Source organism: Pungitius pungitius, chromosome 9, assembly GCF_949316345.1.
Source record: "Pungitius pungitius chromosome 9, fPunPun2.1, whole genome shotgun sequence".
NCBI lineage: Eukaryota > Metazoa > Chordata > Actinopteri > Perciformes > Gasterosteidae > Pungitius > Pungitius pungitius.
Genome location: NC_084908.1, coordinates 17,856,566 through 17,871,763, shown reverse-complemented (window position 1 = coordinate 17,871,763; position 15,198 = coordinate 17,856,566). Strand labels below are relative to the sequence as shown.

Sequence of the window (15,198 nt, the reverse complement as noted above, 5' to 3'; positions counted from 1 at the left end):
GGATGATACAAAAGGAAAACAGTAGAGGATATTATTGTGTCTAAATTATGGGTCAAGCTTCTAAAATGCTGCATCATTATACCAATAATATAAAAGTAGAATATTTTCATTAGACCCTCAATTCCTGTTTAATACCCACATTTTTTAAAAACCAAAAGTTGGTTTAACTTTTAATTAAAAGTAAAAAAGTCTCAAAGCGTTGAGTTACTTAAAAAGGTCCTTCACACCTACCGGGGACTATAAAACAGACCTTGTTTGCAATTAAACATTTCACATTGTGGTATTGCGAATTAAGTAAAAGATCCACATTTTTCTTCCACAGAAACAATACAAATAAAGTCACATGAACAAGACGACTTTATTTCTCTGCATCATATTTCCCTTCACAGAGATGTCAGTCCACGGCTATAGTCCCTTTTCCCCATTTACCAAAATACTAATAACAAAATACTATCCAAAGTGCCTTTACATGGGGGACAACAGCCTGGGGTAACGCAGCTCGTATGAAAAGATGCCAAAAGTGCAACTACACTGGCAGGCACTTCCGTCATTCGAGGTGTGCCACGAAGCCAATTAGACCAACAGCAACACAGACGGGTCTTCAAAGGCCTCCGCCCGGCTCGGGGGCAGGTGGTCTGGCGGGGGGGGGGGGGGGGGGGGGTGCGTGGGCTCTGTGCACACAGCCCTCTGGCTCGCCGCCGTCTACTGGTGGAGCGTGCCGTCCGGTTTTGGATACCCGAACATCTCGAAGTCCGGCTCGTACAGCTCGTACAGTTCCCTCCTCATGGTCTCGGGGATCTGGGCGAACCAGTCTCTCTCCCAGCTGGCCGCGGTGCGGTTCCGGGCCCCCGACGGGAAGCGCAGCAGGCCGTCCACCTCCAGGAGCCTCAGCAGGCGCTGCGCGTCTGTTTCCAGGGTCTCCAGTCGTCCAACGAAGTCATACTTCACCTGGCACGGGTGGCACAGGCGGTACACCTGAAACGCGGCAAGACGGCGTCCTTCAATTATTCACGGGATGTGACGGGGGGGGGGATGGAGCGACCTCACGCGCGGGGACAAATACCTGCCGCCAGTGTTCGTTGAAGACGCTCTCGCTCTCGGTCTCGGGGTCCAGCAGGTAGGCGATGAACTGCCGGAACGTCGGCTTGATCCCCGCCGCAAAGGCCTCGGCCGCCGTCTCCGGCAGGCCGCCGGACGCGTTGCCGAAGCGCCGCAGCATGACGGAGCCGAACTGCTTGTAGAAGTCCTCGTTGGGCCTTAAAAAACAAACCCAAGCGCGTACAAATTCAACGATGGGGCTGGGATCAACAGCGAAGCCCCTTTGACACTTTGATCTCTCATCCAATTCACACACACACACACACACACACACACACAGACACAGACACGCACAGACACGCACCTTCCAAATTTGTTCCTGAAGGCCGAGATGAGACGCACAAACGGGTCTCGCACAAACAGAAACTTGGTGTAGTGCTGGAGCTTGAGTGCCATCAGGTGGCGGGACAGAGAACCGTAATGGCGCCAAAACCTGGCAAGAGACAAAAAAAAAAACGGCACACCAACGCCATGAGAGCAGACCGTCGGTCGGTGGAGAGGGAAGTGCTTTTTTGGGCTGGAGCTGTTTTAAATGAACAACATTTGGCCATTAAATGACACGAAAAACAAAGCCTGATCAGTTCGGGGGGGGGAGGGGGGGGAAGAATGTCTCTTATATCAGTGCGGATGGAGAAAACACATGTTCAGATATTCATCCGAATGCAGACAAGCTCCCAAGGGTCGAAGAAAGGTCTGTCTGTGCTGCAGTATCAACCCCCCCACACCCCCCCCCCACACCCGTCTTTTCCAACCTCCTCTTCCAAGTGACAACTCGGTAAATAACTCCTCCAAAAGAAGGAACGCCTTGTGCCTTTTTATTAATTAACGCCTCTGTAAAAAGGAGACAGACTTGCTAAAGAGAAAAATCGTGCAGAGATTCTGTAGTTTTCCTTCATTGCAGTTTCCCTCTGTTGTCCCCGTGAGGAGGAGGAGGAGGAGGAGGAGGAGGAGGAGGAGCGCGTGGTTCCTTTGGTATTACAGTCTCGTTCTGATACATTTTTCAGTCTCTCTGTTTTCCATGTGGAACTTTTACTGGGTCGTTAAAATAAATTATAGTGGGGGTTTGCTTTCTAAGCACAGACGTATGGTATGTGGAGGCTACTTGTCATCTTTTTTTTTAAAGTGCCTTTTCCTGCAAAATCCATCTGAACGTCGTTTTCGAAAGACCAATGTCTCGTGGCATATGGTGCAGATGTACTAAATACAACATAGAGTGCACTTATCCTTTGAAAAGGGAGATAGTGGACAGAGTATTGATTGTCCTTAGAGATTTGCCCCTTGATGCCTCTTGCTTACTGATGTTCATCAACTGAGTATTTTGCTCAAATGCTGATAAAAGCTGAGAAATGCAAAGCATCTGTCTTCTCAGACTGCTGCTGATTTTTTAAAAATATATACATACTTTACATTATAGGATATTGCATTTCTGGCTTCACCAAGGCACTAACAATGAATATAAAACATGAATTCAATGGGTAACGTGAAAACAGTTCTCATCAATTCTACTCGAAATAAGTACTCTTTGTGAGTATGTTATTGTGTGTATGTGTGTGTGTGTGGGGAGGGGGGAGGGGGGGGTCATACTTGGCAAAAGTGAGGTGCAGAGAGGAGTTGTGCACGAGGTCAGGAGGCACAGCCTCCGGGTCAGTGTACGGTTTCCCCGAGGACGGCGAGATCAGAGACTGGGACAGGACCACCATCACTCGCTTCCAGTTGGTGCACGCCACCTGGACGGAGGTCACACAACGGGGAAGACATGTCACGAGGAACGAAGAACTGACATTTTTTTTGTATTCCTTTCCATTTTTCTCACACCTTTCTCACCAATCTCACAAATACACACACACACACATAAACGCAAAGGGTACCTTGGGGACGTAGCAGTAGATAATCTGGTGAGTATCATCCACTATCAGGTGATCCAGTTCCCTGTTTGGGATCTGCTCGAATGCCCGAGTCCTTCCGGGGAATTCCACAGCGTCCTGCCCCGAACACACGTCCATTATCCTCTGCTTCCTCGCCTCCTGTTCCCTATCGCCCTCAGCATCACCCCTCGTTTCCTCCGTCCTCTCTACTTGTCTTGCCCTCCCCCCGCGCCCTGTGTGCGCCTCGGCCGCTCCGCCTCTCTCCTCAAGCGCCGGCGTCGCACTGGGAGCAGCGGTGGGGACGACGGGGAAGGAGGAGGGGGGGGAGCCGACCGGGGCTCCGGCGGTGGGCCGGGGGCGAGGCGACCCGCGCCTGGGCTCCTGCAGCGGGTGGAGGTTGAAGCCCCCGACGTCGTCCCAGTAGACGATGATCAGCAGGATCATCAACAGAGAGCCCAGGGCGAACGCCACCCGCAGGCCGCGCCACGTTCCCATGGTTATGCACTCGGTCCAGAGCCGTGATTGGTGGGGAAAAGAGGAAGCGGTTATCTCAGCTCCATGGTGGCCATTTATCGCGGAAGTGCACGCTTCCGGCTTGCAAGGTGCAGCTGAGAGAAACAGGAAAAGAAGGTTTGAGTTCCTCATTTACGAGCAAAATCATGGTTGCAACTACACGGTGATTATGAAATGCAATAATTGGAAATTAGAGAAGGGAACTGTGTGATATCAGATCAATTAATAAGTAGTTTATCTCACAAAACGCACACTGGGGCTTAGCTACCGTTTGTACTAAAGTGCTCAATCAGCACTCTGCTACTTGCTACTTCTACTACATTTCAGAGAGGAATATGACTCTTTTCGCACATTAGACAAACCCTTATAAATAATGTCACATGACATTTGGAGAGCTGCTTGGGGTTTTAACTGGCTTCTTTCCCCACTTCCTAATACCTTACTTCCTATACCCTTGCTTAGACCACACCCACCTTTGAACTCAGACTTTATTTTGATGGCAACTACACAGCAAAAAAAAAGTTTTATGATTGCATCTTGCACAAAATCTGTCCACAGTCACACAAAACACATTATTAAGAGCTATTAATGTTGTAAATAGCCATAAAAAATGCAGTTATGTCCGTCTTTAATAGGTTAAAGGTTTTGTACATAAGTCCAATAACCTAAAAAGTGTCATGCTCAATTGATCAAACTTTAACAGATTAACATTTTGAACAAATCAAATAAAAGCGATAGAACAAACTTAAGATGTTGACAGTAGTGCATTGTCATGAATTGGATAAATCATAATGATCAACAGTAAAATGTTGAGCAAACAAAATTAAATAATTAATTGAAATGAATGAAGAAGAAATGAGAAAACAGCCAGACTAAATGAGGTTCTTAGTTAACATTCAAGAATGTCAACATTTTCAGCTCCTCTTATCCCCTTCTGAAGAGCAATCATTTTGTTCCAGGATCCAACCGTTCATGTTCTGTTTGTGTACACACAGAAGATAATGCACAATGCAACATTGCATGAGCTGCCTGGTTACCAAGGCAACAGCAAGCAGCACTTCTGATTAACTCGGGTTCACTGGTTCGGTTAAAGCCAACAACAATCACGACGGAACAAATTACATTGCACGAAAAAAGATTATATCCTGCAAATATGCCCTCCAGGGGACCGCGGCAGACGAGTCGAACACAGACGGGGGGATCTGACAAAACAACCATTCAGGCTTTGTATCTTGTGAGGCTTCTAATCTGCAGGCTGTGCAGAACGCTAACGAGACCAACCAGAAACCACCAGACATATATGAACAATGTTGTCTGGAGTCCTCATATATCATGTGAAAGGTGCTTAATGAACATGGGAAAGGATCATATATTAATAAATAATATATTAATAAAGCAAAATGACTTGTAAATATTGAGGTATTGAGTATGGGGGGACTTAATACATGAGGGTTCATACCAAGCAAAGTTAGTTCAATCATATGATAGTCATAAGTTATTGTTCCATTATTCTTTAAATCTAATGCAAAAATAATAAGACTTTCTATTGCATTATAAAAAGGACAAGTCACAATTAATACAATCGCTTGGTGGGAAGAGCATCCTTAAAGACTCATCTTGACTTTACAACAGAAATAGGCATTTTCTTTTTCAAAGTCTCTGTATAATATGAGAATTCTATACATTGAGGTGGACTATTTTCTCAATATCTCTCTTCTTCTTGGGAAAGCAAAAAATGCATCCCATAATTGTTTTTCCATGTTAAAGTCCAAATCTTAAACGGAACATTGTTATTAAAGCATATGTGCTATAAACGGCTCTGACCAGGGGGGCCGTGGGAACCTGCGGCTCCTCCCGCGGGGCGCGAGGCTGTCACAGAGATGTGAACAAACGGGGCCGTGGGGGTGGAGGCTGCTCCGGATCCTGCTGGAGGGTGTACCCCATCCACCCCCCCCCCCCCCCCCCAGGCCCCCCTCACCTTTATTGTCTGACCCGCAGAAACATCTGCTGCTGGGGGGAAAACAGTGGAAAAATTGAGCCTCCTGTAAGGTGTGTGTGTGTGTGTGGGGGGGGGGGGGGGCAGACAGTGAGAAAGCAAAGAAGAAAGTCCTACGGCTTGCGTGGGGGGGGGGGGGGGGAGGTTGTTGTTTTTTCTTCTTTTTCTTCGTCCTTCCTCTTGGTTTTAAACATCTGAGCTCCACGTTGACCGCAGAGACCTATTCTGAGCAATCAAAACACTGCGCACACGCGCGCACGTGCGCCCCAAAAAAACACACATTTAAACAGTGTCCGTGAGACTCATTGACGTTTGTACTTGTACTTTAGGTTTTTTGTATATAGGTTGCTTGTTTTTTTACTCCGTACATTAGAGTTTATATTTATTATATTTAGCATATTCCTCTCAATCCAGACAACCGGCTTCATTTATGCAGCAGGTCACAATGCGCCCTTTCACCGGCCGATGCGGACAGGGACCCGCTCCCATGCAAACGGACACCTTCCCTTTACCCCACACGCAGCAGCAGACGACATTGGACCCCCCCCCCAAAAAAAAACAGACCCCCATCGAGCTCCCTCTGAGGTCCCGTTCGCTTTAAGCCCCTTTCACATACCGGGAGCATCACCGCAACAATTCAGCCAGTCTGAACACGTCGGTCTGAGGGGAACATAAGAACCGAAACACGCACGAATGAGCGGAACCCCGGTTTATTCTTACCCGGCAGATGAGCTCCATGGTGCCGGTCGGTCGCCCCACACCTCTCCCCGTCCGTCCGTCAGTCCGGGGATGAGACCGGTGCGGGCACGACGGGGACTGTGGCTGTCCACGCTCCTCACGTTACTCGGGCGACGTCTCGCGATACCTGCTCCTCCCTCCCTCCCGCACGCACACGCACGCACGCGCGCGCGCGCACACACACACATACACGCACACTCCCGTTTTACACGCATCACTACCACACGTGCCGACCGGATTTGGGCAGTGAAACCGTAAACCTGCACACGCCCACGGTAAAAAAAAAAAATAGATCCTGCAGATGGAAAGTTATGCGTTGTACAAATGTTCAGTCATATGATATCCAACGATTGAGCTGTAAAAGAGTGAATCTAAATGATGAGATTTCAGATGATACTAAATCAATATTACATGGAAGTCCAAATAACCATTTATCTTTTATTTTTATATTTTTTACTTTGCAGTAATGAATTTAGCCCTGAGGTTATGTACACAGCATTTGTATTTAGTAATTAATTATTGGAATTTAGCAACACATTCTTTAACACATTTTATTTTATATATTTGGGGCTAACAAAATACCGAATAACTGAGTGCTTTGAATATGGCTGCATGCATTAAGGGGTTTTATTTATTTATTTTGCTCTTGGTAAAAATTGATATACAAAATATTGAAAACAATTTACAGTTAAAAACCGTCCAACAAACCACCATAAAGTACATTCTTAATAAAGTTATATAAGCTATATTTGCCAGACAGGTGTTCGTATTCTTCTGGCACCTCAGTGTAGCTGCTATCTTTTTAAATGTAATTATTGTTATTGTGTCAGTCTTGGAAGCCTAAACAGGGTGTCATCCATGTTTGAATGCAGAGCAGTCTCTTAATGAGTATTTATAGCATCACAATAACCGGCTGCTGCCTCCACATTAAAAGGACCGGGCGGCTCTGCAGCCTTGAGACCACAAGCATCCTGTTACTTAGCAACGAAAATAAAGCACGGCCTTTCAGTGAAGGCGTTGATTCGGTTTGTTTGACCCTCCTCACAGAGGAGCATGTGGATCAATGTTTGTATTACACATGATACTGCAGCCAACTGTAATTTAATATAATTATGACACACTTTAGTGAAGCATTTTCATTATAGGCCTATTCAGCTATGATTTGTTAATCTTCTAGTTGTTAACAAAAATGATATTTTATGCTTATTATGCATTACAAGGCCTATAATATTAATCCAACCAGTAGTGCACAAAGTATCTCAAATCCTCAAACAGACCATCTGTGCACACATCAGGTGTTTAGGTTAATGAGGTAAAATATCTCTGCTGCGTAGAGTCAACATAACGAGCGGAGCGACACTGGCTCATCTCAGTGAAGGATTCACCGATGGAGCCAAACGGTGCCGGACACATAAAGAACCGACTGTTCTCTGTGCTGCAGAACCGGTTTGTGCTGAAAACTGAGAGGCAAAATGTTGAATATAGAGCCCACAACGGCACTGTAATTATGGACGTTGGTCAAAGTCTTTGCAGGTTATTGATTCCATCCTAAAGAAATGATACCGTACGATCTTACTTTTCACAAGCGGGTTCAAATGACCAGTGATGGGCGGTGGGGACGACTCGATGAATGCATGAGGACTTTCTGCTCAATGACAGGGGGGGGGGGGGGGGGGGGGGGGGGGTGAGGAACCTGTGAGCTGGGCTACATCAATCTTACACAACCACAACATGCAGAGCAGATACAAGGGGCAAGTCAACCAACCACGATACAGTGAGGGGTATTAATTACGTTACTGGCATAGATGGTATTAAAATTTCACGGCTTACGAAGATAAAAGTGGTTAAGAGATGCATTAATTTAGTCTAAAAAGATTAACCTCCTGTTAATGTCAGATGCATTGAATTCTCACTAGATCATGAGTCATCAGAACTGTACACAAGGTTCTGCTAATAAATATCCATCATTGAAATCTGTCAATTTGATTCATATTAAATTCACTGTTTTGTACAAACAAAATGATCAGTAAAACGCTCCAATCTCTGGTTGACACAATTTAAAACCTTTTAAAATATCTTTGTGTCACTGAAGGGACCAGAGAACAGACGGTACTCTCTCCAACAAAGAGCCAAACACGGAGACACAGTCAGGTAGCATTGTGTTTGAATGTTTATTTAAAGTTATTCCCACTGCGCACTCACTCCCTGTGTGAAAGCGTAATCTGAAAGGAGGAGGATACAAGCCACTATAGCGCCACATCAGCACATCTCCTACAAAGGCCACTTTCACAACCCCGCAACTCCCCACTGGCATGGCACCCTGTGCTAACCTGTGATAACACACTTGCACGGTGAGGCTAGTTCATAACACAAACCCTGGGAAAAAGAAGGTCCGATGAGAGGCGGGGCTGAGATTAGTGGGCCACTTACTCCGGTTGGTGAATAGAAAAAAAAGGAGGCAGTATAACTAAATACCAAGTTCCACAAAAATTAAAAAAAAAAAAAAAAAAAAGGATGCTGTGAGACAAAGAGAAAATATTAAATACAAAGTATCCTCTCTTGTCTCCGGATGTGGCTGCTGATGTGCAAGCTGTGCTCTGATGATGTCACTAAATATGAATGTTAAGGTTCTTGAACCCTAAAATTCACAGTGTGGTCGTCGTCCTCCAATCAATGACGCAGTTCCTCTCTCCTCCTTCCACACAAAAACGGATTGCCTGAGAGAAAGAGAATGAACTTTGAACAAACACAACCGGGACCGAGGGGAAAATACAGAGTAAGTGCTTCAAATAGATGAGTCAGGTTTCCATTAAACAAATAGTCATCTGCATTTTAAAAGTATTTTCATCTCAAAAACTGAAGCACACAGGAAGGAAAATATCCAAAAGTAATGACAAGTTGTTTCAGATTCTTATTTAAGTGAGAGAAGTTGAAGCGTCTTTAGCTGGTTGCCCAGAATCTCATTTGACTCGATTAATTTAGTAAACGTAGGACTACAGACTAAACAGAGAAAAGACAGATTTTATGCTAAAATGATCTGATGAGATTATTTTGAGATTTAACAGATACAGGATTGTGGGTGAATACATTCTTCATATCGCCGGGTCTTTAGCTGTGTGTTGGACACACTTGTCTAAGGAGGGTTACCTGCGAAGTGGACTACAGATCTCCAAGGGGAATGATTTCTTCGTTGATAAAAAACTCAATGGTCTCCTCCTCCCAGTCTTCCACATTGCTGTCCAGCTCATCAGAGTCCACTCCTGAATGACAGACACACAAGTCAGTGATATACTCATGGTAAAATAAAGACTATGGGGGGGGGGGGGGGGGGCAAACCAGGAAAAAAGGTCCCACCTCCTCTGAGCTCGAGGCGCAAGCTCTTCTGTTCCAGATGGATCTGCTGTGCCTTCTCCCTGTAGCTACGGTAATCATCCATCATGGACCTGCGCTTGTCCACCAGCTCCTACTCAAACACACAAAGCATTCAGTATCATACAACAGAATAAGGTTCCAAGTTGTGTATGTGCGGCGTTTATCGATACATTATTCGTTGTTGTGTAGTAGGGAAGCTGCAAGTATGCATGGAGATACGTGGAGATCTTGAGGGCCTTTAAATCTCTTCATGAGAAACAAAGATTGAGGAATCACAATTTGATATTCTTGAACACACACCTAGATTCTACTGCTTGTTACCATCAACTAGTTGAAGAGGGATCAGAAAATACCGATAGCCATGAGGACATCCCGCCTAACTACCAGAAGATTCAGCTTTAGATGTGAAGAGCGCGTTAGAGAAATGGACATGTCAAACCTTAGAAGCCTTCGACTGGCTCAGACGATCCTTCTGCTCAAAGATCTTGGAGTACTTCTTAAGATCCTTCTTGATCGTCTGCAGGAGGAAGATGGATATTTACTGTGAAAAGGGTGGCTCCACAGCCCCAAAACAAGATCACGGTGGGAGGTTGTAGGAGTGAGCCTCAGATCAGAGTTAGAATCAGGAGCCACAATGCAGCTCTCATACGAGGTGTCAGAAAATGTATTTAGGTTTGTCATCACTGGCTCCACACACACACACACACAAACAGATCCTGTACGCATATGGTGTATAATAAAGACGTAATGGTACCTTGATCTCTTCTCCGTTGAGCAGGGTAGGAGGTCTGGGTCTCCAGAGGAGCTGACAGAAGCGGTCCTTGTTGTTCTTCTGGAGCAGACGGCCCTGGAAGGTCCACAGCCAGTATGCATTGTCCACCTATAACAACAAAAAAAAAGAAGGAAAAAAAATGGTGGAAGTAAGTTAATGCAAGGTCAGTTCTTTGCTACAATGTTGGCCCAGAGGGGGAACGCACCTTGTGGCTCCACCAGGAGACGGAGGTGACGAGGTAGCGGCCGGTCGGGTCCCACTCCACATCAGAGGCCATGTAGTGTTCCGCTATGTTCATCATGGTGCAGTCGGACGTGTCCACAAAGGCCAGAGCTCCATTCATGCTGAACACGCACAGGAGAACACCAAATTATACACACACACACACACACACACGCATGTGACGCCGTCAAAACCATCGTAAAATATGCGACAGCGTGAGCCTCAGATCAGAATTAGAATCACAGGAGCTTTGCTCTCATACGAGGTGTCAGAAAAGTCATTGCTTTGTCATCAGTGGCTTCTTGTTGGTATAGAAACAGCGTGCACACGCACACACACAACACTGACCTCCTGAGTCCAGCCAGCACCAAAAACTGTCCCTGGGGGCTCCAGAAGATGCTGTTGGCCTGCTGCTTGTCAAACGTCTCTGGAGGAAAAGAGGTTTGCGTGTCCCTGTTAGTGGAGGATCAGCGCGTGTGCTGCTCTGCGCAACCTAGAGCCAGTAAGAAAGTTGGCACATTGGTCTGATCCACTCACTTGAGAGCTCAATCTTGCCATTGTTTTTGACATGGTAGAAGGAGACGTTGATCCGGGGAGACTCCCCGTGGAGGACAGCAAACTTGCTGCCGTTGGGTTCCCATGCAAACGCAATGATGCCTTCTGCAGAGACAAGACACACAAACTCATCAGGATTGGCCTTTCTCTTGGGAAAGAATGAAAAAAAGAACGGTTAGTTGTTCTTACCCTTCATCTCCACCACATCGACAGGAACCTGCTTCTCTCTCATGCGAAAGATTTCAAAGTTGGTGACGACGCCCTTAAAAAGAAAAAAGAAAAGTAAACTGAGCATTCTCTTTCTATTTCTTTACGGTCAGGTCTGATCTGTATCGGCCTCGTTCTCGTCACCTGTGTTCCTTTGGGCGTCCTGTCTACTTTCACACACAGGTAGTCTCCATTTCTCTGCCAGTGCAGTTTGCAGTCGACCACATTGAAGAGGTTTCGGACGCGGATCTCCTGTCGGGTAGGCATCTGCATCAGAGTCACTCTGGCCGGGATGTCTTTGTCCTCGGGTACCCAGAATGCTATGATGTTGTCACCGGGGGACCATGAGAAGTCCCTGTAGATTGACACAGATACAGATTATTGTCAATACGTCACAATTTTAAGCACACCATTACAAGAAACAAATAAAGGCAACATCTCTTACTTGATCCCGGAAATCTTGAGACTCTTCTTGTCAAGCAGGCCCATTGACTAAAAAGGAGAGAAGACAAAATGGTGAAAAGGGTGAGCTGCCCACTAAACACATGCAACTAAATGTAGTTTTGTTTGTACTTACAGGAGCCTCATAGATGCTCAGCGTGTCCGTTGTCATCCTGGCAAAGAACTTTCCATCGTGGCTCCACCTGGGAACCAATAGCCTCGATTAAAATACATTCAAATCACAGCAGGAGAGTTAGAGTTCCACGATAAGAGGGGATAACTGACTTGAATATGGGCCAGTGTGCAGAGCTCTCGCAGTGGAAACCTCTCTTCTTGTGTCCGGTCAGAATGTCCCAGATGATGATGGCCTGTGGGTCCTCCTTTGTGTCCATCAGTGGACTGAAGGTCACCACGTACCTGGAAGATGCCACAACATACATTAACATCAAAGTTCGAAACCAAGAATTCCAGTTTTTGGATAAATGGGTTTGTTATATTTTCTTTAGGGTTTCAAGTTATATATTTCTTAAACTCAAAGTACGAGTAGTAAGATTAAGACCAAAAATGGATTGATTGGGAAATGCCTAATTCATTGAAAAGGTTCACATCACATTGGCAGACTATAGTCTGACCTTAAAATAGTGTCAATTACTGGTGCTTAACAGCAATAATGATTACCTCTCACATGGTGAGAAGTCAATGAGGGACACGCCTTGATGGCTGAACCTCTGAATCTGCTTGAACTTCTCACCGCCCCACAATGCAATGCCCCGTTGGTGGAAGGTGGCCAGGTAGGTGCCTTTAGGAGACCAGCGCACATACGTCTCCGTCCAGCGCTGCACAAGTTAAAAAATGAAAATGTATTAATGTGCAAAGCGTCCAGTAATGTGAAATGACATTCATTACAACCACTATTAACACTACGTACAGCTCTCTCCTCTGATACAATTGGCTCCTTAGCATCGTTGTCATAAATGGCGGTCCTCTCTCCAGCTTCGTAGATCACACTGTACTGGTCACGACAGTCTGTGTCCTCAATCCAATGGCGCATATTTCCCTAAACAGACAAGAGGATTATACTGGGGCCAAAAAACTCCCACTTCTGCTAAATTTAAGAATAACAAAAGCCCATTTCATAAAAATACTTATAATTATTAACATAAATAAAATACTCACAAAGTCTTTAAACGGCTGCTTCTCTGGGGTTTCCCACTCATCACTGATGTTCATGTACCTGGCGGAATAAGCAAACAGAATGAATGCACAGCGCATACATGTGCCGTCCCATTCGCGGCATCTCTTATCCGACACTGAACACTTACTTGTCAAAGTCGGTGAAGAGGTTGACTCGGAACGTATGCTGTTTGTCCAGTTTGTATCCATCCGCGTTCTTTACCGCCTCAAGGGCCTGGCTGGGACCGCCGTACTCCAGGAAGATATACCTGCACCAGACATGGGTTTGTTTAACATCTTATGTCCCACAACTAAGCTAGTCAGATTCCATAGCAGCGTATGGAGCAGATCTCATACCCTTTGGTCAAGCCATCAGCCTCTGGGTAGAACTCAGTGTTGATCTTGCCAAACTTGGAGAAGATCTTGTGTATGACGTTCTTGAGCTTCTCCAAACGCTCGGGGCCCACCTGAGGGACATTGTCCACCACCACCACCGAGTCTATGCCGTCAGCCTCCTGGGGCTTCTCCCTCAGGATGTCATCGAGGAGCTCTGAATCGCAGAGGGAGGGGGGGGGGGAGGGAAGAAGGGGCAGGAAGATTGGGGAGGGCACATTAACGTTAGTCACTTATCTGATCTGGGTGGGTTAAACCTTTTCAAACCAAAGAGCAATGAAACTGTCGTCTTAATTTTCTCAGATTGTTTAAATGATCGTCAGCGGTTTTATTCTTCAGACAGTAGAATGGGAAGGTAAATTAGAAGATCCATGCAATTGAATTAGGGAATTAAAAAAAGTATTATATTTATATATTATAAAAAAGTAAGTAATATCAGCCTCAATCACTTGGCCAACAGGATGCATACGAGTCAAACATTTCTCACGAGATAACGACTCTTTTCTGTCCTGGCTCCTGAATTGTGGAATGAGCTCTCTGACGACATCAGGACCGCAAACTAGAGACACACCTTTCAGACTACACCTGGACTAAAAACACGAACCAATGTCGCACTTAAATTGTACTTCTAATGGCTCTTATCTATAACAAGTTCTAAATCTACTAATATGATGAAACTGCACTTTCTTGTTCTTCTGATATGTATATATGGTTGAAAGAGGATATTAAAAGATGGTTCACTATGAAAATAACACTAAATTATACACTTTATGCAAAAAGTGCTCTATACTCTGATGTCAATTAAACAGGTGCACCTGTCATAAACTAATGCATATAATAGAGATCCAACTGTATTGTTAATTTGGGGGTTTGTAGTGCTATGAATGTAATTATTCCAGTTAGGTTTTTCTAATGTTCAGCCTTCACTATTTAATGAGTGTGGTGGGCATTATATTAAAAGCTACTCCTAGATAACGTCATTCAACAGCACCAGAATTAACATAATTAAACGGAACCAACACCTCCGCGAAAACAGTACGAACGGAAATTAAATATGTCCAAGTTGTACGACTCTTTCAGCAAACTAGGGGAACGAATTACTCGACGGGTAATTTGATGTTCTGTGCAGGCATGAGCGGCATTGTGCACCTCCGCCCTGCGTTAGCATGGACGCTCATCTGGTGTGAAAACTAGCGTCGTTTGCCAGCTGCTTCGTGACAAAACACAGACCAACGGCTTCACAGTAACGACCGTGGTCTTAAATATTAATTCAGACGGTTATTGTAAAGTGATTTTTTTTTTTTTATTAGCCGTCGTCGCCACTGTTTAAATTGACAATATGACAGCGACAAGGCCACGGTGTGGGTGAGGCTTTAGTAGCCGGGTAATTAAACCCGAGAGTCGTTAAAAAGGAAAATGAGGACGTAACGTAAACGTTATCGGTCATACACCCGGTAATATATTTTCACGGATTAAACATTCTAATTCGGGTGACACGGGAATTAACTTAACTAGCTTTGTAGCATTCGTACGACATATAATTGCGATAGCACGGCTAGTAGCTAACGGTTAGCAAAAGGCCAGAAAGCCGGGGTGTTTCCTGCTGCCGCTCACCCTCGTCCTCGATGTCATCCTCGAAGTCCTCCGGGTCGCTGAAGGAGGGTTCCTCCTCGTCATAATCGGGATCGTCCACCATATCCACCGTATCTTGCATTTATCAGGTACTACGAGACGGATTGCTCGCAACTACGGAGCAAGAATCCCAAAAATTAAGAGGCTGACGGTCCTCAACCGGTGCGGCACCATGTGCGATTTTGTGAAAATGGACGATTCGACGGAAACGTGACACCGGA

The 15,198-nt window shown here is 45.4% G+C and overlaps 2 protein-coding genes and 2 non-coding genes across 4 annotated transcripts; all 4 read right to left on the bottom strand.

The window, feature by feature from the left end:
- Window positions 1–339: 339 nt before the first annotated feature.
- LOC119218567 (carbohydrate sulfotransferase 12-like) lies at window positions 340–6,327 on the bottom strand. The gene is made up of 6 exons (XM_037473094.2): window positions 6,193–6,327; window positions 2,967–3,571; window positions 2,683–2,825; window positions 1,403–1,531; window positions 1,064–1,256; window positions 340–975 (listed from the first exon to the last, which is right to left on the bottom strand). Exons 2-6 carry the CDS (start codon window positions 3,456–3,458, stop codon window positions 703–705), a joined length of 1,230 nt encoding a protein of 409 aa, XP_037328991.2. The 5' UTR covers window positions 3,459–3,571; window positions 6,193–6,327; the 3' UTR covers window positions 340–702.
- Window positions 6,328–8,364: 2,037 nt separating this feature from the next.
- Window positions 8,365–15,185, bottom strand: eif3ba (eukaryotic translation initiation factor 3, subunit Ba). Its single transcript, XM_037472413.2, has 19 exons — window positions 14,960–15,185; window positions 13,310–13,502; window positions 13,102–13,221; window positions 12,956–13,013; window positions 12,708–12,836; window positions 12,458–12,615; window positions 12,065–12,196; window positions 11,916–11,982; window positions 11,784–11,830; window positions 11,483–11,693; window positions 11,321–11,393; window positions 11,114–11,236; window positions 10,925–11,003; window positions 10,560–10,698; window positions 10,337–10,462; window positions 10,022–10,099; window positions 9,565–9,673; window positions 9,358–9,470; window positions 8,365–8,927 (listed from the first exon to the last, which is right to left on the bottom strand). The coding sequence occupies exons 1-18, from the start codon at window positions 15,057–15,059 to the stop codon at window positions 9,370–9,372; spliced, it is 2,043 nt and encodes a 680-aa protein (XP_037328310.1). The 5' UTR covers window positions 15,060–15,185; the 3' UTR covers window positions 8,365–8,927; window positions 9,358–9,369.
- LOC119218687 (small nucleolar RNA SNORD60) lies at window positions 10,183–10,271 on the bottom strand. The gene has a single exon (XR_005120414.2). It is a non-coding gene; the product is annotated as a small nucleolar RNA SNORD60 (small nucleolar RNA).
- LOC119218681 (small nucleolar RNA SNORD60) lies at window positions 10,794–10,876 on the bottom strand. Its single transcript, XR_005120408.2, has one exon. It is a non-coding gene; the product is annotated as a small nucleolar RNA SNORD60 (small nucleolar RNA).
- Window positions 15,186–15,198: the final 13 nt, after the last annotated feature.

Excerpts from the sequence above, each read along its gene's own strand:
- eif3ba (XM_037472413.2), bottom strand. The coding sequence starts at position 15,059 with ATGCAAGATACGGTGGATATGGTGGACGATCCCGATTATGACGAGGAG. Across the intron at positions 12,197-12,457 it reads GACTTCTCACCATGTGAGAG|GTACGTGGTGACCTTCAGTC; the intron begins GTAATCATTATT and ends GGCATCTTCCAG. Across the intron at positions 11,394-11,482 it reads GGACGCCCAAAGGAACACAG|GGCGTCGTCACCAACTTTGA; the intron begins GTGACGAGAACG and ends TTTCTTTTTAAG.
- LOC119218567 (XM_037473094.2), bottom strand. The coding sequence starts at position 3,458 with ATGGGAACGTGGCGCGGCCTGCGGGTGGCGTTCGCCCTGGGCTCTCTG. Across the intron at positions 1,257-1,402 it reads TTCAGGAACAAATTTGGAAG|GCCCAACGAGGACTTCTACA; the intron begins GTGCGTGTCTGT and ends TTGTTTTTTAAG. Across the intron at positions 976-1,063 it reads TCAACGAACACTGGCGGCAG|GTGTACCGCCTGTGCCACCC; the intron begins GTATTTGTCCCC and ends GCCGCGTTTCAG.